The following is a 26,273-nucleotide window of genomic DNA, read 5'->3' as shown; positions in this document are numbered from 1 at the left end:
TTTGCATCCATCACCTTCAAAATTCAGGCTGAATGAGCTTTGTGCCACCAAGCTGCACCCACGAGGGGAAGAGCCCAGCAACAGCAAGCGTGCTCATCAGAAACGCTCCATCAGGCTTTGCTTCTCTTTATCGCTTTTCTTTATCGCCTGCGCAAAGAAGCCTGGAAATCAAGAACGAAGGGCCACCGTGTTGCTTCCAAGACACTAAAAGGTGATTAAAATCTACACGGTAATTTCTTGCTATAACTAAGCGTGCCGAGCATGCCCTTTCTGCAGGTCCCTGCTTCATGCTTTCACTTTAAAAAGATGCTCCAGGAGCCTGAGGAAGGAACTAAGGTCTGTTGTAACAGCGAGGCAGTAAAACAACAGTGATCAGATAAAAATGTTCATCTCCATTAGGTTTTTCTGGGGTTTTTGGTTTTTTTTGTTGGTGGTGGTTTTTTGGGGTTTTTTTGTTTGGTTGGTTGGGTTTTTTTAAAAAAAAGTATGTGTCTGGAATATTTTGAAGGAAGCCAAGGGAGCGTGGATGAGGCAGCTCTGTGGCAGGGCACACCGTCTGAGAGCATCCCCACCCAAGGGCCCACACGCAGCATTTCAGCCAGAGATGCTACGGCTCCAGTATCACCACCGGAGTCGGGGACTCAACACCACACCAGCCTGCACGCAGCCAGAGCCGACATCCCGGTAAGGCAGTGCCAAGCATCAAATGCACCGACCTCCTCTTCCCCTTCGGGTTGTGCTAAGCTTTACCTCCTGTGCATCCCAGGCACCTTACTGAAACGGGAATTTCACAGCAGGGAACTGCTTCAGGTATGTCAGCGACGGTGCCTACTGCCACCACCCCAAACTCGCTTTTTAGGAGCCAAGCAGGTGAGCGTTATCCAGTGCAACTGGAATAGGTATTTGGAAAAATGCCTTGCCCCAGGCATAAGAATGTGCTTTAGCAGAGACTTTCCTATAAAAATAAAAGTGCCTGGTAAGTTGTGGGTACATGTGAAAGCAAGGGATTCCGAGTTCAAACTTTCCTGCACCCGAGAGCTACCCAACAGCCGCCGAGCTGTAACTGGATACTCCCACCACGAAAACCCAAGGACAACTGAATTTCTCAGCCTGCACATATATAAGGGAATTAGCATTCTTAACCCATTAATTACTCTCAGGAACTACAGCAGGAATACAAAAGCCCGCTGTGTTTCTGTTGTCATACTGGGGAAAGAAAAATAAAGACTTGGAGAAACAAGTGAGCCGCGCGCCCACAGGTTGCATTGCCATGGCTCAGTTGTCCCAAGAGTGAACTTGCCAGGACAGGGCTACCACCGAGGTAACTGCAAATCTGCACTTTGCTGAGCTGCCACGTCTCAAGTCAACCATAGTTCCCCTCTGCTGAGTACGGGGACTTCTGCAAATCCAGGCGGTAGCGTACGGGTCTCAAACAAAGCAAATGCCTCCTTGCACTTGAGCCCCTACAAAGCTCACAAGCTCTTCCAAGACGGGTACCATACTCTCCTTACAACTTTAATAGTGTAAAGCTCAGCTTGCTGCCTCAGAGAAAGGCCTAGACATCAACTGTGTGAAGCTTACATGCCCTCGTTTCCCAAAAAAATAAAGTATCGATGGCAAATAGAGCCACTGGAGAGGGGAGATTACAGACAGCTCAGCCAAACTGCAGCAACAGCCACCAGTCCGCAGAAGCAAGCTGGAGACTGCAAAACATGAGAATAGCACTAAGAGGGCTTAAAAAGCCTAAAATACCCTCATTTTATAAAATGCTCTTAAAAAGTCACAAAAAGGAGACAGAGCTTGATTAAACATTTCTTCACTTCAGATCTACAGTTGCCTTCCTCCCTCCCCAGGAATTCAAAACTGTCTGCAGAGGTAAATTATGTATAAGCAAAATATTCCTAAAAGCCAAATTTTAAAAGTTGCACACATTAGACAAGGCATTTTAAATAGATAATGCTGGAGGAAAGAAGGGTTAGCCACTTAGATTGACTATTTGATAGATCAGGCACAAATGGAGCTAACTTTATCCCTCTCATCCACTCAAAGGCTTATAATCTCACACCTTGGAGCAATAAATTAGGAAGAAGCATTACATTAGCACTACAGGCACCACATAGAAAATTTAAACTTCTGCTACCAGTTAGAAAACAAGTTCTATAATGGGAAAAGCTTTAAATAAGAAAAGGTAGAGACACTCACAGCACCTAAGACACTACAGGGCAGTGCCAGCTACCGTGGACTTTTTAAAACTACAACCTTTGCCACTGTGGTTTCAGGATCGTTCAGCACAGGCCTGGGATTTTGTATTGGTCTGGAAAGTGCCAGAGACCCGCTCATCTCTCCTAGTTTTTGTTTCTTTCTCTATAAGAGTGACAGCAGTACATTCCATTTCCAGTTTTACTGGAGGAGGATTAACACACTCCCTCTGCTCCTGTGAGCCCCTTTTTCTTCTTCCCTCATCACACAAGGGTAGGTATTAGACATGAAGAGTCGAGTTCAAAATCCAAGTCTTAATTTGCACGAGTATCCACTTAGATGGAAAATTAATGTAGCTCAGACTGTAAAGCACTGCATCTTTCCGTGAACATGCTTTATTCTGTTTAAATAAAGAGGAGGAACTCATATATGGATCTATTAGCATGAGACTGAGACAGGAGAAAGAAAACAAAATGATACCTCTAGTTTCATAAAATTAACAGAACATTCCGTTTTTCTCAGCAAATTTAATCCCAGGTGGACAAAAAAGGACAACAGGGTGGTCAGAGCACCAGCCACAGACCCAAGAGGATGGGGAACAACGCTCTTGCACTGCTACTGACTCCCAAGATCTGAGAGAAGTCACTCCCGCCACAGAAGAGGTGGGAATACCTCGTAAACTTCTGTTACATCCCATAAATTATGCACTGTAGGAATAGGATGCAAACATCCACGGATACAAGCTTCACTTCTAACAGCTCCTGTGCAAACATTTTAACAGGCTCATTTCAGCTCTTTAATACACCCCTGCTTCCCGAACCCATCAGTGAGCCAAAAGAATGGTGCTTCAGGTCCAGGCTGCCTCCTGCCCAGCGCCTGCGAGGCAGCCCTGCCCGCACCCAGCCCCGCGTCCTCCTCCGAGCAGCCTCCTGCCCGCAGAGCTCCCCTAAGATCCGAAACCCAATCTGCAATGAAATGGCACACCAAGCTGGAAACTGCAGAATTATTAATGAAAAACGGGTAATTCGCATCTTCCTCCAGCCGAGCACAAACAGGCTCACTCCTTCCGCTGTGTTTCTTTTATATTTAAATTTACAAACCTGTATGCATGAGTCAGTCCCTGCTTGCAGACAACCCAACCGAAGAGGAAAGAATCTTCTCTAAGAGCAAAAACACACCAACCACCTCCAACAAAGTCACCAAAAGAAAACAAATCACATAAGGTGGCCAGAGCACACTACCAGGTTAAAGCCTGATTTTACCCGATACATAAACACTTCTTCAGGCGGCTTATTTTTTTAGTATAGGTACAAAATATTTGGTGTGACCTTGGGTGAGCCGCTTCACGACGCAGCAGGGAGCACTTGCAGACAGTAACATTTTCTGGTGCTTGGCCCCTCTGCTCAGTGGTTTTGGGGCAGGGACCTTCTCTCTACACAAACAGCACTTTGCAAAAGAGGAGCCATATTGTTCCAAAAGCACCTAGACATCAGTAACATTTTTTTTCTTAAGTAGCATGACGGACCAATGCCACATGCAATAACATAATCAGAGCGACAAGACTCAAATACTGGCAAAATAAGAGGCACTTGTGTGCTGGAGGGAAGCATATTATTATCGTACAGCGTACACTGACAATTGCTGCTCTTAACTTTTAGTTTGAATTGGAGCTATACCGTAGTAAAGGCAGAAGATGACAGAGAGAAAAGAACATGAAATTGGTGAAAAAGACCAACAGTTATATTCAAATCTAAGCATAAAATGTGCTGGGTCTGCAGAATGCAGGCAGAGTGTTTCATCTTTAATTTACTTCTCTGCCCCTCTGACTTCAGTGGCTCCAAGAAAACTTACAAGGAAGATTTGGGGGGGGGGGGCGGGAAATAGGGGGGAAGTGATGTATATTTTTTTAATATACCTTAAAGGAACAAATGACTAAAGAGATACAAAATTATTTCAGAATGAAGTCATAATGAAGAGAAGAGATTAGACATTGGTTGATCGTTAATGGAGGGGAAAGGCAGGGGAGAGGAGAGCTTATACTGGTGAATGCTGCGGCCACAAACACCTCTCTTAAACACATCCAATTTCACTGATGTGAAAATCTCCACATGAAGGAACAGGCGAAAAAGAGCTTAAGTGGGAACAGGGTGCAGAATGCCAAGTGCTACACTGAATAATTCAGATCCAGGCAGCGCTATTGGCCAGGCAAGAAAATCACACCCCCCTGCTAGTTTTAAAATCAAAGGCCAAGGAGGGATAAAAGGGAAAGACAACACCTCTTTAAAGCAGAGATTACGCTCTGCGGTTCCCATTTCCCAACTTCCCACAATGTTTTGTTACAGCGAGAGCACGGGAGCCGAGCTGGGGTACTGCGGTAGTGCCAAGGCACGGCACCGCGCTGCCCGCATCGCAGCCCGCGGCTGACCAAGGAACCTGGAAAGCGCTGCCGCCTTATTGACGCCGCTCCTTCAGTCCAACAGCAAGAGAAAGCCAGCTCTGAAGCAGGTACCCACCAACCCTGACTCCGTAAGAGTTGCCTTCGCAAGACTTTTTCAGCGCATAAGCAGTTCTTCCATCTCTGAAGTTGAGGGTAAGACCCCATCAGGGCTTTCACTTGGGTCTAGATTACCACTGAACTCAACCAGGTTCAGTGGTACTCCAGGGCTGAGTTCACCACGTTCAGGTGAACTCAACCCCGCCTTCCCAAATTACAGCAACACTTCTTCAGTGCCAGCTGACGGGGTCGGATAGACGGATTTCCAGACGAGGAACGGAAGGCACCGTAAGGAGAGGCCATGCCCCCGGCGCTGGGTGCAGTATCCCTGGAGAAGGGGCACCCAGCAAACTACCTTGCCTTGGCCACACGCAGCCAGAAGCAAGTCGCTTCCCCAACTTTTAGACTACAGCTACTAAGTTAAGCTCGAAATAACTGTCCTCGGTGTGTTTGGTAGAACGGTGTTATCTTTTTACGGGGCTTGAAAGATGCAGTGCTACTAAAATCCCATTTAATTCTGACTACTCCAGTGCAGCTCCACGCAGTCAACTACTATTAACATTAAATTCTAGAAATGCTCCTAAAAGTAGGCCCTGAAATGTGACAGCCATAACACCTCCACTACAAGGCCAAAAGTGAAGCAACTTTGATTTCTTTTTATTTTATAGCTGTCCTAGCTTTCTAGAAACAGGCACCATGTGGACAGAGCACACAAGCACATCTCTGCTGGGTGCCCAGCCTCAAACCATCTCTTCCATCCACTTCCTTCGCTCTTGATAAATTAAGATAAAACAACCCTTGGTTCCTCTTACACCTGCAACACTTCTGCAGAGGAACCCACCCGTGGACAGGCACGAGGCAAATCACAGCAGCGGGGTTCCTGGGCTGGTCCGAACGGCAATCCCATTACCAACGCTCCAAAAGCTGCTCCTCTTCCATCTGAACCTGTGTCCTGCTTGCCAGAACTGATGAAACCAGGAAACCCCTCTAGGTTGATCTGCAAAGCAAGGAGTGTGTGCGTGGTGGGCAAGGGGGGAAAATAGTGGGAGGGAAGAGAACAAAAACAACCAACAAAAAAAAAAAAGGAAGGAAAAAAAGTGGGGCTGGCCTGTTTCTGTCTTCTCTACCGTCTATTCAGTGGCAACAGGGGAGGTCTACAACTGTTGCGTCACATAAAGCACAAAAAAAACCCTGACAAGCGTATTTTAGCTGATGGAGACCAGAGTGGACAGGAGGCTGGTGACAGCTCGAACGCGGGGAGTAAGAGACCTCCGCTGTAATTGGCTGTTCCTTACTATCTCATCAAGCGAGCAGGAGCATTACAGCCCGGATGGGCTGCTCAAAGACACAAGAAATAGCAGAAATTTCAGCGCATAAATACTTTAGCTAACTACCCAGGCTCAGGTTAGACTCTCACTCCGGTCCAGGGATACTGAATGTTTTAACCCTGCCTGAGCCACAAAAACCTGCACCAAAGGGAAGGTGCAGAAGGTGCTTGGCGGGGGGGGGGGGGTTAAGCCACAGGCTGTGCAGGACCTGGAGAGGTGTTTATAAATAATGCCACTAAAAATAATACACTGCACGCTCGCATCCCTAACATAGCATTTTCTTCTCCACAGAACTGTGACAATGGTTATCTCAGTGGTATAATTATCTAGATTTGATGACAGATTAAAAAAAATATATATCCCAAACACCTGTTCAAGAGTTTTGTGTTTTTAAAGGCCACTGCCATTAACCTTGGGCCATGCACTTCATTGTGTTTAATTAGCAAGCTAATGAAGCCGGTTTTATTCCCTTTCTCAAGCACAAGAGGATAAATACAAGACAGTGAAAGAGGAGACCAGATCCATTTGCAGCACAGTTCATTGCTGCATGGCACTACTTAAACTTGCACCAAAATAAAAGTAATGTAATGGCTCGGGAAAATGTGTTAGCAATGCATTCTGCAAGACAAATCCTTTTACACCTTCTGTATTTTCTAAAGCTCATAGATTAAAACATGATTTCTGAACATTTGGGCTGCAGAAAATTTGCAAACAAAGGGCTAAAAATGAACATAATGTTTTCCTCAATGAATCCTCAGTATTCCAAATATTAAGCATAACAGATTTATTTTTTTTTTTTTTTAAAGAATAGCAGCCCGTGCTTGCTTTGTTACAGCCAGCCAAGGTAGCGATGAGAAGCATCAACAATGGAGGTCAAGCGATTTTCAAAAAGCCCACCACTTTCGCACAGTCCTAACGTACATACACAAAAGACATACTTCAAGCAAAGCCCAGCGCTATGAATCCCAGCAACACATCGCAACTTTGGGTATTTGAGGTTGTTTTCCTTTTTTTTTTTTTTTTGACTGAACAGCTTTAGGAAAAACTGGACAATAAAGATCACATTGATAAATACTCACAAATATCACAAGAAAGGCAAAAAAAGGCTTTAAAAGAGAGGGAGGGATTTACAGCATTGCTAATTCACTGATTTAATGATCCAAGAGGAGCTTTCCAAATAAACAGAATTATATTCATTTTGGGGGGGGGGGTTATTGTATTTTCAAGGGGGGAGAAAAAGTCAGCGTAGGTATGCCCTATCAGATTATCCTTTTCATAACATGATACATTTAAGAAGCTTTCAGGGTTCATTTTTTTTTTTAAAGCAATTGCTTTTTTTTCCTCCAACTTCGATTTCTACCACTATATGCACACAGCCATAGGACCAGGTTAAAAAACCAACCCAACCCAAAAACCCCAACCCCATACCCAAAACAAAAAAAAACCCCAACCCGGAAGCCATCTCTTTTACTGAATCACCCGAGATAAAAGGATTCCAAGATATATGGAAAGAAAATACATTGACCATTAATCTCCTTTATGCACATAATAGAATTTTCCAGCCAAGAGAGCTGTTGTGATGATAGCAACGCCGAGCACCACGAATCCTGATGGCACTGGCACACACACACACACACACACACACACCCCGCCTGCTTCTTCCAAAATACCTGCTCTCCCTCAGCACTGCTATGTAAATACAAGCCCGCACAACCCCCTTCCCAACACATGGAAACAAAGCTGCGTACAAGTGTCCCAGCGATCAGATAAAAAAGCCCAAGCTGGCTTTGCTCACCATCAAATTAATTTATTTTAATTTTTTTATTTTTATTGCCCGCTCCCTTTTCATTGCCTCCCCCCCGCCCCCGCCTCACACTTTCGGTGTGACTTAAAAAAAAAAATAATAATTAAGCGATGGCACTGTTTATAATGCCAAAGGCAGGCGGTGGCAGTGCATATTTAATGGGCACTCGGAACAAAGGAAGCCCGGCTGCAGGAGCGCCCCGGGGCCGGCTCCGCCGCCCGCTCCCCCCGCGCCCTGCCCCGGCCCCGCCGGGCAGCTCCTTCCCCGGGGCGCGGGGAGGGGGGGACACGCGGGGAACCCCCCCACTCCCACCCGCTCTGCAATACAATGAAGCCGCGATGGCAAAGCCGACGGGAACTCCCCGGCTGCCCATCGCGGAGCGGGGAAAGGGCACGGCTGCAGCATCGCGGCCTCCCACACCCTGCCCCCGGGAAGCCCTCGGCCACAAGCAGCCGCCCCTCGACCCCGTCCCGGGCTGGGGAACGGAGGGAAGGTGACAAGTGACTGCCCAGTGCCGGGCGGGGAGCGGCAGGCTCGGCCCCTGGGGGGGTCGGGGGGGGCTGTGGTGACCAGGCGAGGGGGGGCAGGGGCAAAATTGCTGCCGCCCCATTTTCTCCTGGGGAATATGGAGCAATAATAGAAAGGAATTGGGGGGGGACGACGACAACCAATTAAAAAAACAAAAACAAAGAGGAAAAGTGGGGAGCGTGGGGACTCCAAGCGTGCCCGCGGTTTTAGTGCTGGGGGACAGGGGGTCTGACCCCTCCCGCCCCCCCGACGGCTACAGCATGGGGGACCCTGCGGACGCCCCATCCGGCCGCGCTGCCGGGTGCCCGCTCCTGCTCCGCCGGCCGTGCCCGGGCGTTGGGCTAACTTCCACCCCGCGTCCCTCGGCAAAACACGCACCCCGCAGGTCGGAGCTGAAGTTTGGGGGCCAGCCCAGTTCCATCAAATAAAAGGGATGAAGAACATAGAAAGCAAACACCACCACCCCCCGCCACAAAAGCCTCCTCCCGGGGGATGCTCCCCCAGGCACCCCCGCCCTCCCTGCCTCGCACACCCCCTTTTTCCCAACTTTCTCCCAGCTCCCCGCAGCGCCAGCCAGCCCCAAACGGCTCGTTTCGTGCTAACAGGCAAACCCCGACGGGACCGCGGGGTCCCGCGGGGCTGAGGGGGAACCGGGGGGTCCCCTTCGGGACGGAGGGGGGGTCCCCTCCACCTCCCCGGCTCACACAACCGCAGCCCGGCAGGAGCGGGGTGCACACACGGCCACTACCTGAGCCGCTCCGCACCATGTCGGAGCAGCCCCCTGGTCTCCTCCCGCTGCTCCCAACTTCTCCCGCCTCCCCCGCAACCTCCTCGGCTTCTCCCCCCACACACACACTCCGGCAGCACCCGCCCAGAAGTAAATGCCCATTTTTTTGTAAAGTTTCCTCGATATCGCGCCGTGTTTACATTGCCGTTAATTCCCACAGGCTGCCTGAAGGGAACAAAAAGCAGCACGGGAAGGCTCGTCCTGCGAGCAGGGAGAAAACAGGGGGGGGGGGGGGGGCGAGGGGGTGAAAAGCAAAAAAAAAAAAAAAGAAAAATAAAATAATAAAGAAAATGAAGCAGATCGCAGCGGTGGGGTTATTCCCCAGTTTGCAGGCTCGCTGGTTGCTCTGCTCTGTTTTGGAGGGTGGCTGCAAATAATTGCACGGCCCATTCAATTCTGCATTTGGAGAAGCGACCGTAAGCCCGAGCGGGAGGTAAACACGCAGAAATGCACTTACCTGCACAGAAAGTTCCACAAAGCAAGGCGAAAGTCAGCCACGAAGCAATCATATTCCTTTACTTTTTTTTCCTCGTGTGCCCCTCTATCCCCAAGGGAAACAAAAATAAAAATAAAAAGATCGAGAGAGTGAAAGAAGGGGGGAGAAGCGAGGCTCTGCCCTCTCTCTCGCTCTTAAAAAGCAAAAAGAAGAAAACAAAAATCCTGAAAAAAAAAATCGGATTTAATTCCTTCGCAGTCGCAAAATGTATCCAGTGGGGAGGAACAGCCCCGCAGCGCCCGGACGGTTCGACCTGCTCCTGCCTGGCCCCGGCGTTTGCTCCGAGCTTTCCAAGAGTTTCTTTCCCTGGGCTTTTGTGCTGGGAGCGCGGCGTGCACCACACACCGACTCCCCCTCCTCCTCCTCCTCCTCCTCCTCCCAACCCAGCCCCTCCGGCTCCCCCAGCAGCAGGGGCGAGCGCACACGCACACGCCCGCGTGCGCGCACCCCCCCTCCCCTCCCCTCCCCGCGCAATGCACGCGCAGCCCCGTGCAATGCACGCGCAGCCGTGTGCAAGGCGTGCAACACCCCCCCCCAGCCAGACACACAGACACACACAGACACACACGCTCCCCTTCCCCGTGCAACGCACACGCGTTCCCAGCGCCGGCAGCGAGCGGGGCGGCGGCGGTAGCGGCAGCGAAACTTTGCAAGGTTACCGACCCCGCATCCAGGGCGGCTGCGGAGCGGCAGGCAAGGGCCCGCGGAGGAGGCGCGGAGCGGCGGCGGGGGGCTGGCGGCGGCGGGCCGCGCCGCGGCATCGCGGGCTGTGCGGGGCGCGGAGCGAGGGGGCGGCGGGAGCAGAGGCTGGGTCGGGAGTTGCCATGTACAGGGGAGGGGAGGGGAGGGGGGGGGAAAGGCGGAAAAAAAAAAGCGGGAGGGGGGAAGGGGAGGTTTGTTGGTTGTTTTTTTTTTTTTTTTAATAATTAAAAAAAAAAAAACTGAACCGAGTCCAAAATGGCTTCTAAAAAAAGGGAGAAGCCGAAGCGGAGCCAGCGGGGGAAACCCGGATGTTTGATACAAAGAGGCTGGAGGGGGCGGAGCGGCGCGGGGCTCCGCGGCCGCTGAGTGGGGAGCGGCGCTGCCCGTCACGGCCGCGCCCCGCGGAGCGCCGCGCACCGCCCGCCCCCGCCCCGCGGGGAGACCCGGGGTGAGGGGAGGGGGATGGATAGGGGCAGGGGTGGCGGGGGGGGGAATAGGGGCAGGAGGTGGCGGGGGGGGATGGATAGGGGCAGGGGTGGCGGGGGGGGAATAGGGGCAGGAGGTGGCGGGGGGGATGGATAGGGGCAGGAGGTGGCGGGGGGATGGATAGGGGCAGGAGGTGGCGGGGGGGATGGATAGGGGCAGGAGGTGGCGGGGGGATGGATAGGGGCAGGGGGTGGCGGGGGGGATGGATAGGGGCAGGGGTGGCGGGGGATGGATAGGGGCAGGAGGTGGTGGGGGATGGATAGGGGCAGGGGTGGCGGGGGATAGGGGCAGGAGGTGGCGGGGGGGATGGATAGGGGCAGGAGGTGGCGGGGGGGATGGATAGGGGCAGGAGGGGTGGCGGGGGGATGGATAGGGGCAGGGGGTGGCGGGGGGTGGATAGGGGCAGGAGGTGGTGGGGGGATGGATAGGGGCAGGGGGTGGCGGGGGATAGGGGCAGGAGGTGGCGGGGGGTGGATAGGGGCGGGGGGTGGCGGGGGGGATGGATAGGGTCAGGGGTGGCGGGGATAGGCAGGGATAGGGGCAGGAGGTGGCGGGTGGGGTGGATAGGGGCGGGGGGGGGATGGATAAGGGCAGGAGGTGGCGGGGAGGGGAGTGGATAGGGGCAGGAGGCGGCGAGGGGTGAGAGGAGGAGGAGGATGGAGGGGCGCAGGGCGAAGGCACCGCTGCCTCTCGGGGAAAGGGGGTGGCCGCCCGGCAGCTCCCCGCGCCCCCCGCCTGCCCAGGGGAGAAAGCGAGCAGCACGGCCCCCCCGGGGCTGGGAATACACCGTGTCCTTGCTAAAAGAAAAATCCTCCTCTTCCAGGCGTCCCGCCTGCCCTGGAGCCCCCTGCACCCGCAAAAGTCCCGCGATGCCAAGATCTTGCAGGAGCGATAGCTCAGGGAAAGTGTCCAGGGGTGCCAGAGGCACCTCAGCAGAATCAATTTTGGGGCCGTTTCAGGGTTAATAAGGTTTTCTCTATTGCCAGGGTTACAGGAATTGAACTTTCTCCGCAATTCATTTTAATTATAACTAAATAATACGGCATTAGGGAGCACCGAAGGAATCTTAAGGGTAAGGAAGAGGAAGGGAAGATGCTGAAGTTGGGTCATTCCCAAGACTTTGGGTCTGCGAGGTCCACTGACTCATCGGGAGAAAGGGCTGCGGCGCGGACGCTGCCCGTCGGCAGAGCTCATGAGCACGGTGGTGGATCGCAGGTCAGCTCACGCTAATTTGTCCGGTGGGGAGTAAGGCTGAAAATATTCCTAAAACCATTTGCTTTTTCCTCTGGAGGGAGATAAGAGAAATATGAATCATTCTTTTAAAAGTTTGAGAAGTGTTTTGTCCCAAGAAGAAATACGGATATTTTTTTACAGTAAGAAGCTCGCAGGAAACTTCAGGAGGCTTTTATAAAAGCTTGTAACATCTTTGAAGCTAGAGACTTTTTTTATTTATGTGTAGCACTTGCGTAACAAGGTCTTAACTGTGAATGGGATTCCTAGGTGGAGTTGCAATAAACTGATTAATAGTATCGTTCATGGTATCATACCTCATTCATATGTTTGCTATATGTAGAGGAATACATCGGCAGGAATATAGTGGTTGTGACTTTAAACACAAGACTCTTGGGGGAAAAGTTACTGCCAGCGTGTGCACCGGTGGGCACTGCAATCGGTAAAGCTACAAAAAACGCTCAAGAAAATAATTTTTTGGAGCAAAAAGCAGCAAAAACAAGCCCACAAAGAGCCGCTGTTGGGCAGGTCTGTGGCACAGAAAAAGCAAGGTGGGTAATGTCACCCAGCTAGTCAAATCACGGACGGAAAATAAGAAGGAGATGTCAAAGGGATGGGTTAGGGATCGATCCCTATTTATTCAGAAACAAGCACCCAGAAGTAGGGTTTGGGTTTTTTTTAATCTGGGAGCAGTGAGAACTGATTTTTGTCACTGAACACTTGTGGGACAAACTGCTGAGAAGGCCACGCAGGGTGCAAAAGGGAATGCAGAATAGCAGTGAGAGAAGTAAACGTCTTGGCCATGGGCTGCAGCAGCTCGGGGTGCATTCGGAGCCTCAAGAGACGAGACAAATAATGGGTCAATATTTCCTATAAGGCTGCTTATTTCATTTGAAAGCAAATAACAGGTCAATATTTCTGCTTATTTCATTTGAGGAATAAGTTCTTAAACAGCTACCAAGTGGCTGAAGTGTGGAGAAATGCGTGGGGTGATAAAATATGACCCAGTGTTTCACTGTACCGGCATCCCCATGATTAGCTAAAGCGAGACATTTAGTTCATACCAAGAAAATATGAGTCCTCGGGAGCAGGGAGCGTGGCTAATGTAGCCATCGTTTGGGCTGCGTCCCTGCCCAGGCTGAAACGCTTCCTGGCAAACGCCGCTCCTATTTTTAATTGCTGCACTATGAAAAGCCCTGTTTCACAGTACCTGAATTTGTGCTTTACAGGCAGAGACCTGGGAGCACGTTTATCACGCGGCTGTCATCGCTTTTGAGGAAACGGGCCCAGGGCGCTTCGGGTGTTGTCCTAAAGCCACCCAACGAGGCGGGCGTAGCGTGGCCTTTTGCACTTGGACAGCGTGCTGCTTCGTGGCGCAGGCGATGCTGCACAGAGCAAACCGACAGACAGACCCGGGGCGATTTTTGCCCAGGGATAAATGATACCCTGAATTTTCATTTGTTAAACACCAGGCTTGCAGTCCGTCTTGCTTACATTGTTTCACAGGGACATGTTTATCCTCCTGAAAAGCTAAAATGTTTTCTCCACTTGCAACATAAAAGCCCAGGAGTGAGTATTGTCACTGGAGATAATGTTACAGCCTTAGCAAGATGACACTTAAAAACTTCGTCAGCCTCCAAGAATTTCGAAAATAGCGATGAACGAAGGTAGCAAGTGTTAAGAGCAGGCAGTGCTTGCAAGAAGTGCCCTTACAAGCAGCGTTTTCAAGAGCTTTTTTCTGTTTCCAGTTATCATTAGAGCTGCAGAGCTCTGACCATTTTTAAATAATTATACTTAACAGTTAAAAAACCCTCCTGCGCCAAAATAAAGTTTAGCTAAGATGGTTTTATGCGTTGCAGCCTCGTATGACACTCAATCTTTCTTGTGTGACTGTTGTAACAAGTCAAATTCATGTATTTTGATACCCTGCACGTGATAAAGATACTTGGATCGCTTAAGCCTGTACAAAACTGCAGTGCTCGCATGTCATTTATCTTAAAATCCTATTGTAGCTCTCGTGAAATGTAATTTCTTCAGTGAATGGAAATTTATACTGACAGAGGTGTTATAAAACATGGAAAATACTGGGGGAAGGGGACCCAACGTTTCCTTTATCTCTTCATGTGTTCACTAACGGGGATTTATTTTTCAGCTCGGCATTGGTTCGGTGCAGGTTACAGAGCTCTGATGCAATTAAAGGGACCCGTTTCCAGTCGTCTTAAGCAAAACTTGCATTACTTGCAACAGGTGAGAAATGTGTGCTGAGGCACCGAGACAGCAAACTGGTTCACAGGCTGCCGTTTCCATATCGGTTCCTAAAGCTGCTTGTAGGAAACCACTCAGCCTAAAGAAACTCCTGGGATCCCAGCCTCTACCTTCCCATTTCAAAATGCATAGGTAAGAAAAAACAATTTATAGTCATAACCTTGAGTAAATAAATTGTCACTTTAACTACACATTTTATGGTAATTAAGCGCTTCCCAGTAATAACCAACCCACACTATGAAGCAGTTTCTTAATATAACAGTAAGCTAAGTTCTCGGTTGTGAGCAGAATTAGGAAGCTTTTAAAAGTACAGACCAATTAATACAGCAGGGCAGTGCTGCACGGTTCTCAACATGTGGAGAAAAGATGGTTTTGCTAAAGAACTTTATCCTTATTTTCAAGAAATGCCATTGCTGTGTGGTCGGTATCTCACCTGCAGAATTTCCCAGTAGGATTTATACCCAGTATTAGCCTAACTCTAAAGGGAGCAGAGCTGTGGCAGATTTAAACCTTCCCCAGCTTTCTAAGGACTCGCTGCTGTCACCTCTCCATAACGCAGCTACAATTAACTTTGCTGGAATTTCTATATTTGAAGCAGATTTAAATTAGAGCCTGAACTTCCAGACATGTATGCAGATGGTCTTTGCTACTGTCTGTACGAGCCCTTGGTTTTCGCACTAAAAAAGCCCACCCACGTTGACAAATTTGCCCTTTGCGGTCTGGCTTCAGTGTGGCCGGTAAAAATAGCGAGTGATACGGCAGACAGAACGGGCCCTAAACTATATGAAGGTATTTTTTGATAGCTTTTCTTAGCTCCAGACTAAAGAGCAAGGCATCAGATGTTGACAGATTAGAGGGGAATATACCAAGCAAAGGGATCTGTTACCAAGATGCCCATAAACCGGCAGTTTTGCCGTCCTCCAGCATTTGAACTTTTCCCTTGGTTTTCAGTTGTATTTTGATTAAAGTGTAAATACCAGCACCTGGCACGTGTCAGCCGGTGTCAGAGCCGCATGCCAAGGCTTTGTTCAGGCTGGATCTTTAGTGTCGCTTTACTCGTCCGTGAATTTTGTTAGGACTTCTGGGGCATAGCTCATTATTTTTACCACTGTAACCAGCAGAGTTGTCGTATAATTATTTCCCTTTAAAGCCGGGAGAACTTGTCTCGCCTATTGGGTAGGGAACTTAATTGCAAGAAGGCTCCGGAGGACAGTCGGTGCTGGATGGTAGCTGTACCATTAGCATGTTACCCCTCCCCAAAAAGGAGAAGCCAGGCTCTAATCCATAGCCCCAAGTCATGCCAGCTTGCCAGGAACCAAAGCATGCTCACGCTTGAGTTGGGAGACTTCTGTGCTCAGACAAGGAGGATTACGGACATCATATGACTAATTCTGCAATGACGGTATACGCTTAATTGGTAAAGGACTGCATTTTCTATCTTTTTTTAACCCAGGACATAGCGTCAAAAGTCTGCCTGATGTTTGAGGTTCCTTTCAGGTATTTTCTTCATTGAGATTCACTGTACTTAAGGTTACTGTGGCCACTGGCTTTGTTTTATGCCCTTGAGCGCTACTATGCTTTTTAGTGATGAGAAACCAGCATTCAAATTCCCCTGAAACGCCAGGCTGCGCTGCTCTTGCAGCTTGCAGAGGGACTTCCCTGAACCTCAGGTACAAAAGCTCCGACTGTTGCAAAAGCCGGTGGCCAGGAGTCAGGAAAAGCAGAGTATTTCTGTAAACGGACTTTAGACATTCATTTTAATGTCCTGCTTTCAAGCTCTCTGCCTCAGTTTCCCTGTAAAATACAAATACAAATGAGTGATGCTTAGCTCATAAAAAAAAAAAAGGCATCTCTCTAACTTCCAAGAGTGTGTGTTGTAGCGAGTTGAAGTCAATGCATCTTAAATTCGGTGGTAGGAAGATGTTTCTACCAGCTGATGGTACTTAACCATCCAAAGAGATTACCAGGTGCCACAGCAGCAAGATCCCTTCTGCTGGAAATCTTTAAAACTGCCTGGATGCCTGTCAGGAAAACATGCTCCCAAACTGGTGGTAGCAACACCGGAATCGCTTCTTGGTGACAATCCTGGTGACTGTGACAGCCTCCAGTAATGGGAAACTAGTAATCTCTTGCTCTGTGCCCATAAAGCACTCTGTCCTCCTTCCATTAAAAGCTGAAGGTAAATAAATGCAAGTCCCGTCATCAGATCATTTTGCTTGCATAGAGCTTGTCTACAAAGCCTCTATGTGAGATGGACAAGCAGAAGGGCAAAAGAAAATCTTCCCATCCTCGGTGCAAAGCTAGCCAGGGTGCAACGCTGTGAGTTTGGGGCTCGGGAGCTGCCGAGTCGCCCTGGTCATTCCGCTTTGCTTTGCTTGGACCAGGTTAGGGCAGCCATAAGTGCTGCACTCTTTTAGGTGGCTGCCAGCAGATCCCATGGGAGGGGAGGGGGTTGCAACACCTAAAAAACAGCCTGAGAATACAACCACCCTTGAATCTGCAGAGTGAGAACAGCATGTTCAGTCACTGCCCTTAGGCTGTTCCCTAGCCCTATCTGTTTAAGTTGCCATCCTCTGTAGACGAAGATAGTAGGTGTTTACCCACATTGTCTTCAGCTGTTGATGTTTTACCTGAAAATGCAGCGCAGGTGTTTTAAAGTGCATATGGTGGCTACGGCAGCCTAGAGCCAAGGCCTGTCATCTCTCCAGTTCCCTCACCTGCCTCCCTCCCCAGGTGTTTGGTTGGCAGAAGAACGTCTTTCAAATTCCAATTTTTTATTTAAAAAGTTAGACTCGGGTTTTTTTAAACTGGTTGCAATTAAGCTTTAACAACGGGAGGGTTCATATGGAGGTGCCGTGTCTCTCTTTGAAATGGCTCTGTACAAGAAAAGCATCTGTATCCCTCCTGCAGCCAGCTGGACCGCGCTGGAGGGCTTATTTCACTACTCTTACCTGTGGCCTTGTGCCTCCCGATGCACTCAAAGCATGTATGGAAGGACCAATAAAATGTGTCCTGCAGTGTTCGGTGTATTTTTAGAGTTTGTCCCAGATTATTGGCCTTTGTCCCAGATTTCAGTGGTTAGGGTATAAGAATGCCCGGTGGGGTTGAGTGCTTCCTGCATTGCTCTCAGGAAGGCTTTAATCGGGAAAAATACTCTCTCAAACGAGGCAAATAATTAAGTTTTTGTGGCAAATACTCTTCTGCCATTAGCAGGAGGTGGTAAACACTCAAGACCACAGTATAAATAGAGCAAGGCAGATGCGCTAAGCTTTCAAGTGCAACATTGTTGTGTTACATGGTATTGAGTAATGAATTGGGCATCACTAGCAAGGTAGTTTTCCTTTTATCTTTATTGGGACCAGAGGTTGTTTTACACCATAAAGTGTCTGTCTCTGCTGCTCGTTGTGGGGGAATGCTGGTACAAATTGCCTGGAGGAAACTTGTTTCCACACACTGGCAGCTGGCAATGCGCAAGCAGGGAGCAAATTCTGGACGGGATCATCAGGTGTTATCCAGTCCATCCTCCTCCCTTTGGCAGTGTTTATTTGACCTGTGTCATTCCTGGGAAATGCTCATCCAGCCTCTTCCTGCACTGCTGGCCACTGCATGGTGCTCCAGGCTCCCAGGGCTTCGCAAGCTTTGTCTGCAGAACATTTGCCCTCCTGCATAACCTCAGCCTTCCCTGCTGCAGTTTGGTCCTTACTGAGCACGTGGGGGATGGATTGCTCCTTTTGTCTCTGCTCCAGCTTTTACACGCTGGAAGATTGTCTCTCTTCAGTCTACCAAAGCCAAAACAGGCCAATTCATTTGTCCATTCCTCGTATTTCTGGCTGTGCAGCATGACCCTTGCTCCATCCCTTGGGCTGCTTAGCCATATCTCGGGGGCTGAATTCCCTTAGAATCATAGAATAGTTTGGGTTGGAAGGGACCTTTGAAGGTCATCTAGTCCAACCCCCAGTGCAATGAGCAGGGACATCTTCCACTAGATCAGGTTGCTCAGAGCCCCGTCCAACCTGACCTTGAATGTGTCCAGGGAGGAGGCATCTCCCACCTCTCTGGGCAACCTGTGCCAGTGTTTCACCACCCTCATTGTAAAAAATTTCTTCCTTGTATCTAGTCTGAATCTACCCTCTTTTACTTTAAAACCATTACCCCTTGTCCTATCGCCACAGGCCCCTGGGCCTCACAACGTTTGCCATAGCCCACCATGGTTGATGCAGTCCTAGACTCCCCGTGCCACCATCTCTGGCATGTGCTCCTCAGCTCTGGGGACTTCTCTCAGCTCAGCCCTCCCAGTTACGCTGCAGGTCTTTGGGATGCTGAAGGGCTCCCTTATGGGCTCATCCAAGCAATTTCTGGGTTTCATGGGCTTCCACATTGGTCTTACTTCTTTACCCTCCTATCAACTGCTTCTTGCCCAGCTGCCCTAATGCCCTTTCTCAGACTATTTCCTTAGCTTCATAGCATAGGACGTACCACATGTCATAAAAAGTACAAAGTGTAAAAACTGTTCTGCTAAGAATCCAACCACTGGTCCATCAATTTTGTAGAGAGACAGAAGTGACATATTGCCAATACAGATGCCAGTAAAGTCCTGCTGCGCTTGGTCATGCCTGTGAGAAGAACCTGCTTTCCTTCCCAGCACTCACCGGTATTCAACTCTTGGACATTTTGGCATATTATCAGTGATAAATGTATTCACAAGTGAGAGCAGCCAGCCCTGCAGGCTGTGATGCCAGGGTATTGTGGGCTCCTGGCATTGGCAGTGCCTCTCTGTGGGTTTCAGAAGAGCGAGAAAGAAATATTTTTTGTAGCCAGCCTCAAGTTTTTATCTATTTGTAGGTGTCTTTGTGTCCCCTAAATCGGGATTAGGTCCTTTGGAAAGAAAGCTGCACTTCGTGTCTTGACTTTCCTGGCCCCGTATCCACTCAGACTCTCTTGCTCCCAAAGGCCACTGATCTTGTCCTTTATTTTTGCCACCAAATGCCACTCATTTGTGTTGAGAAGCAGGAACTGGCAAGAGGGAAATGATCAATCATCCAGCAAGCAACCAATCTGTTTCCCATTTTTTGTGGCCTATCCATGCTGTGGGATAGGGCACAGACCCTTAATTGTTCACCTACAATAGTTTAAATGGTTGCAAGTGGCTACTAACATGAGATTTGAAAAGAATGCAATAATAATGGAGGGAGAAGAAAGATTAAAAAAAAAAAAACAAGGATGGCATGGGACAAGGATGAGAAGGGTGAAAGACATATGGCAGAGGTACTGGTTGGGGGTATTCCAGTGGCCTGGGTTCCAGCTCAAGCTTCTGCAGGATCTCTGATAGGCTTTGCTTTACTTATCTCTTAAGTCCTGATCAGAATGGGAACAACAGGCTTTATCCACAGAAGTAATTAAAATGTTGCACTCCCTGGCAGGGGAGTTAAAATCAATTTCTCAAATACAAGATGAGGAGCAATTGGCCAGGCTGCTGCCGTGTGGAAAAAGATCCGGGGCTGTGATGCTTGGGAGCACATCAGAAATCCAACAAAAATCCGGCAGTCCTCCCGGGATGCCTGTTCGGAGGGGCACACTGGGACAATCTTTCCATTCAGCTTGGCAGTGACAGGGTCTTGGCTCAAGAACAATTTCCACACCTCAGGAAAGATATGGCTCAGCTGGGAAAAGCCCAGAGAGGTGCAAATAAAAGATTGGAGGTGTAGAAAACCTGCCTTTGACGAAAAGCTGAGAGAGTGTGTGGTCTGTCGAGGGGACAAAGGAGAGACAAAGCAAGTTGCCAAATACATGCAAGGCTGATGCAAAGAGGAGTGGTACACTGAAGGCTTACACCTTCTGCAGGTAGGGTGAGTTCAGTTTTGGGCCCCTCACTCCAATAGAGACATTGAGGGGCTGGAGCGTGTCCAGAGAAGGGCAACGGAGCTGGTGAAGGGTCTGGAGCACAAGGCTGATGGGGAGCGGCTGAGGGAACTGGGGTTGTTTAGCCTGGAGAAAAGGAGGCTGAGGGGAGACCTCATCGCTCTCTCCAACTACCTGAAAGGAGGGTGTAGAGAGGTGGGGGTCGGTCTCTTCTCCCAAGTAACAAGCGATAGGACAAGAGGAAATGGCCTCAAGTTGCGCCAGGGGAGGTTTAGACTGGTTATTAGGAAATTTTACTTCATTGAAAGGGTTATCAAGCCTTGGAACAGGCTGCCCAGGGAAGTGGTTGAGTCGCCATCCCTGGAAGTATTTAAGACGTTTGGATGAGGTGCTTAGGGACATGGTGTAGTGGTGGTCTTGGTAGTGTTAGGTTTACGGTTGGACTCGATGATCTTAAAGGTCTTTTCCAACCTATGCGATTCTGTGATTCTGTGTGAGAAATGGGCTTCAGCTTCAGCAGGAAAGACATAGGTAAAAGATCAGGAGACACTTTCCAGTGCTATGGGTAGTTCAGCACAGGGATGTATTCCCCTGGACTGTTGTGGAATTGTCACTGCAGGAAAATATTAGACAAAGGGATAGTTGAGGTATTGTCAATTGTACCTGGGGCCTCTTAGAGGGCTTTATCCAACTTTCCTTTCCTATTTCTTCCAGTTGCTGCTGAAACCATTGGAATTCAGCACTTCAGCATTTGGGAAGACCTGCCACAACAGCAATTCCCTGTTTGCAATCAAGGAGATTGCAAGAGCAGTCCCATGCGTATTTAGCTGGTGTGCAGCTCCTAGGGTTGTAGAGGTACAGAAACAAGCTAAGAAATAAGTGTGCCATAACTGTAGAAGTTGGTTATTCTAGAGCATGCGAAATCCAGCCTTTCTTTGACAAGGAAATGCTGCACATGAGAGGAGCTTTTCTCTGTGAAATATTGTAAAGAAATCTCAGTTATGTTTAGTGTTAGAGAGGCGCAAACGAAATCTCATTAGAACCCGCCGACAATGATCTGTTATAAAGGGAACATGAGCAATTTGTGAGCTCTCAGAAAAATAGAGTGCATCTCTGTTCTGCCCGTCCTCGCTGTCTGCTGCTACTCTAGGACACAGATTTCTTGTGCCTTCTTGCTCAGATAGCTCTTAAACATCACATTTTATTTGCTAGGAGACTTGAACAATGAGCAGCAAACACTCTTGTTCCTATTTTAAACACATGGAAACTGCAGTACAGAGAAATAAAATTACTTGCGCAGGGTCACAGAGCAATTTTGTGGCAGAGCTAGGACCAGAACCCAGCTCCCTTGCTCCCAAACCCATGTGCCAGCCTTCAGCTCTTCATTGACCCTTAATTTTAATCACCTTCCAAGGAATTCTGTTGGCCTCTTCCAATTGACTTCCATGGGAGTAATGCCAGGTATCAAATGAAGTAACTGGGAATATAAGTGCAAAAGAAGCCAATATTAGATGCAAAGAAAGAACTGATGGAAGGGAAAAAATAGATTTTACAAAAAAAGGAATAGTTCTAGTGCCGCTTCCATAATATCATTCCCCCTTTAATTTGTGCCTGGTCAAAATTAAAAAAAAATAGATTGCTAATATTAATAGATGAAATGAATCTTGAATTTTATAATAGTGGAGGAAATGAAAGGACCAAAGTAATATTGTGTTGTTAACTGAGATTTTAATAATGATTCTGTCCTCAGTTAGTGCATTTATTCTGCAGAAAGTAAATCATTAATGAAGAGGGGGGGAAAACAGTTTTATGGTGATGGATTTTTGAAAGAAAAGTTTAATTTTGTTTAACTTCTAGAAACTCTGAAATGTGCCTGCAGCTCCAAAACTAAAAGACAAACACCTCAAAACCAGTCCGCAAAGCTGGGATTTAGCCAAGTGGCTAACACTGCCTGGGGTAGGATGGAGCGGTGTCTGTGGCTCCTCTCCGAGAAAGCTGAGGTGAGTGGAAGAGGTAGGTTAGAGATGTTGGTTTTGATGGAGGAAGGAAGCTTTGAAGGTTTGCTGTTGGTTTGCTGCATTCTCATAGCTATTTCTGAATGGCATCTGCAGAGCAGTAAAGACATCATCATTACCCTAAACCAAAGACCAAACTGGGCTCTTCCTACAGTTTCGGTGGGCTTTTGCAAGATCTGCTTCCACCATGTCCTCTGCAGGGGATGGGTGGACTCAAACCACTCTCAGTGCTGTGAGGGTGTTTGACTTCCCAGGTGGAGAAAGAGCCCACCAAGGCTAACGTGTCCAACAGTAGCTCTTGACCTACCCACTGCTATCTTCAGCCACCTCCAAGGAGTCCCAAAAAAGGGCTCCCTGGAGCAGCAGCCCATTTCACACCAAGTCCCCTGGTTCGAAATGTCGAGCATAGGGAGGATCACGGTCTCACAGTGCTGGAGAAGAAAAGCATCTCTCTAGCTGAGATTTGGTGCCTAAGAGAAAGCAAATATGGACCATACATGCCTGCGTGTGCGTGAAGGAGGTGGGGGAAAAGACAGAATTCCCCTGATTCCTTAATGAGCACAGAACCCCGACAATGAATGTAGACATTTGCAAATTAAATGACATTTTTGTATTTAAATTATCAAATCAATAAAGAGAAGTAAACATTAAACAACATCATATGAGAGCCTGGAGTGTCACCACAAAAATTAAGACTATGTAATTAAAAGTACAATGCAATTTATTTTTATATTGTTCTTCATTCAAATCAACAAATCTTATTACTTACCCAAAAATGTAAAGCAGGCTGCAAACTAATTCAAAAGATTAAGACAAAGTGGCTATTGAAAAACCTATGTTTTTTGGTCCCTTAGATCTGGCAGCAGTCATGATTTAATATTTTAACTACTGTAATAGGTTATACTGCTGAAGAAAAGTACATTAATTACTATGGGAAACCTAAAAAAAAATCTAATTAAGAAGAATAAAATCATTCTTATTGACTGGGAAAAATAAAACTACGTAAAGGGAAATGAAGGATGGAAAATACTGAAGGCATACAAATATTAGTAAGTGTGCTCTGCGCAGGGTAAAAAATGCACTTCTGCGGTTGCTGGGGGTGTGGATTTGAATCTGGCTGGAGATCACGGTTTGCTGTGGCTAAAGCTCTTCTCCAGTATCTCACCCGCTGGAAGCATCTTCTAATTAACTGCAGCACAGGGAGTTGAGTTCGCTCTAAATTCAGCTCAACATGTCCATGCAGAGCCGGCCCCACTGGCTGTGTCTGAAACAACAGGCCAAGAGCATGAGATTGCACTGCATTTCTGGATATACTACGGGTAACGAAATAATTATCTCGATAGTTGCCATCCTTCCTAAAAAGTCACAGGGGACGTGTAAGAAACCAGTCTGTGTCCCAAACCATGCAATACATCATGCCTGGGGACACCGTGGGGATGAATCGCCATGGGCAGATGCAAATCTGCCTTTCAGCTAGCCACGGCCCTTTAAAATAACATAAAAGGAACCTTTCTGTGTGAAATATCCACCACCTTGTTTGCTCAGACCCAACTAAGGTAATCTTTTGACTTTATCCCCAAGTAGCTGCCATAAGGGAGTTCCTGCACCCTCATCGCATGCCTTCACGGGATCCCCAGGGATGCAGGGCTGCTTTCGGAGCAGGTGCATCTTGTATGGCCAGAAACGGCAGCCAAAAATGTTAGGAGGTGTTTGACCATTTTTTCCAGATGTGAAACTAGATGGGACCGTGTGTGGTTTTGTCATTGCCAGGTCTGAATGCTGGGGCTGTGATTGTCATCTTTCATCCGGATTTGGAAGAAGGGTGTGTTTATTTCGTGATCTTGAGCATTTTTGTGATGGGAAAACTATGTTCTGTCCCGCTTTACTGCCCTCATTCCTAAAGATCCCACCGATGTCGAAATATCTATGGATGTTAAAAAGAGCAGAGGGGATGCCACAGGGTCAACAGCTCCACTGCGTTTAAACAAATACATGCAGTTTAATTACTTCAGCTGATATTAGTAGTATTAATGCATTTTCAAGCCAGATGTTATCCTTTGATCACTTATATTTACTTCACATATAAAATAGGCTACAGCAATTTGGCCTGTTATCTTGTACTGAATGCAGTGACTTGTACATCATTAATATCTCCAAATATGAAAAATTAGTAGTATAAATTTTGAACAGCCCTTCCAGGATTACAAATCTTCATCAAAGGCAAGAGGAATTGTCTGAGGAATAAGGACATCAAGATTCAATGAATGCATTCTGTGCCAGAGAGGAAGAAACTAAGTGAAATCTTTGTAACAAATGATGCTGTTGCAGATATGTGCTTGCACAGAAAGCCAGCAAAAAGGCACTGCACCACCTCAGCTATATTTTGGTGGTATTACTGACACCCAGAGTTGCACAGCTCTTTGCTCAAAGGTAAGCATGTTCTTCTTTCCCACCTTCACCCACAGAAAACAACATTGCAAAGCTATAAGCATAGGCAGGGATTGTTGGAAGGGAGTTTGATTGACTGAGGGTTATTTTGCAGCACAGAAACAGCCAAGCAGTTATGCCTTTTGATTAGCAAAGAATTTTTATGTTGAACCTTGCAAAACACCCAAGGATTACTCATGAAGAGTATCACATAGACCATGTGTAAGTATCTACACAAGGGTTGCAGAAACAGCCTTTAGTTATAAAACATATAAATAAGCAAAGATTAAATTCACCCTTAGAGAGAAAGATAGAAAGGTTTTTTATGTGGTAGCGTCTGAAGGCCATTGTATTGGGACATGCCATACTGTACATGCTCTACTAATCCAGGATCCATGGACATAAGAACTTTGTATAGTCTAGCCTGAGCTCCTGCACAACCAGACACCCAGGGCTGATGCAATCCCAATGCACAGCTCACATACTGCATTTTGAGTCGTGGCCGTGACTCATGAGTGGGACTGGGGGGTTGGGGTCTGGGGACACATGGGAGGGCCTGGGGCTGGGGGCTGTTGGTCAGAGGTGGTACATTTTAGCTACCTGAGTGTGGGACTGCTACTCTTCTCTGGTATGCCTCAACCCAACCGTAAGTCTCTTTGCACTACAAGATACAGAGCGAGCTGCACCAGCAAATGCCTGAAATGCACAGAGAGCATCAGGGCAGGGGCAGGTCATGAGGGATTAGACTCACCTCATTTCAGATATTTCCAGAGGAGACTTCTAAATGCGAGCTGTCACACTAGGCTTCCCAGGCAGCAAGAAGAAATAAGTGTTTATATTATGCAATTCATCTGCTCTGTTTTAACCATCTACTTTAGGAAGAGATGAATCACTGTAGACTCCATCGACTGTATTGACTGGCTCTCCATTGACTAGCAAGGGAGCCACGGGTGACTAGCTCAAGTGCAGATTTCTGCTTTAGTCGGGTGAATCTACCGAGCGCTTCGTGCCCATAGTGTAAGACTTGGCTGCTCTGAGCAGCTCAGACTGTGGCATTTCAGTCAATAACTTCTGCGGCAAGCACAGTATTTTTGGAGAAGCGACACCCATCAGGAGGAGTTTGCAATGTAAGTAGACAAAAGATAGCAGGTGGGAAACAGAGGTGCCCCGCGATCAGCAGGAAATAAAGTCTGCGCTTCCTGCTTCTGCACCACGTCCCTCAAACCCTGCGTCTCTTTTATAGCAGATTTCCATGTCTTCACATACTGATGATTAGTTCATGATGATTGCTGTCATCTCTCTCCCTCCAAAGTGAAGGGGCCCTGCTGAAGCTCTATCTCATCCCCCTGTGGCTATTGCTGCACTTTCTCCTCAGTGCACCAGCCACTTCTAAGAAAGTCTTGGGTCACCAGGAGAGAAACTGGCTGGGTCATCAAGAAAGCGTATGCTTGAAAGAGAGAAAAAAACCACATCAGTCTGTAGGAGCGTATGCCATTAAAAGCAAAAACCAGCCTACACATATAAGAGCGGCAGCCTCTACAGTGTGGTGTACGTCCACACACTTACCCCGTTGTTTCAGAAACTCCGTCTCCCTTCGGCTGTGATCACTCTCGACTGTTTGCAGTCTGTGTGCGGTGACGTGCAAGGAATATT

At 48.0% G+C, this 26,273-nt stretch overlaps 1 protein-coding gene across 3 annotated transcripts in view; it reads right to left on the bottom strand.

Moving 5' to 3' along the window:
• Positions 1 to 10,454, bottom strand: part of ACVR2B (activin A receptor type 2B) — a 107,226-nt gene extending 96,772 nt beyond the window's left edge. Inside the window, exons 1-2 of one of the 3 annotated variants that reach the window (XM_072854772.1) lie at positions 10,229 to 10,454; positions 9,598 to 9,800 (exon numbers count right to left, since the gene is read on the bottom strand). In XM_072854772.1, the coding sequence (XP_072710873.1) occupies positions 9,598 to 9,649 (52 nt within the window). In that variant the 5' untranslated portion in view covers positions 9,650 to 9,800; positions 10,229 to 10,454. The remainder of the gene's footprint in view (positions 1 to 9,597; positions 9,801 to 10,228) is intronic. The other 2 variants (XM_072854774.1, XM_072854773.1) reach the window with 2 other exon arrangements.
• Between the last annotated feature and the right edge of the window lie 15,819 nt (positions 10,455 to 26,273).

Source organism: Ciconia boyciana, chromosome 2 (assembly GCF_034638445.1).
Source record: "Ciconia boyciana chromosome 2, ASM3463844v1, whole genome shotgun sequence".
NCBI lineage: Eukaryota > Metazoa > Chordata > Aves > Ciconiiformes > Ciconiidae > Ciconia > Ciconia boyciana.
The sequence above is the reverse complement of the archived record's forward strand: the minus strand, read 5'-3'. Positions and strand labels throughout refer to the sequence as shown.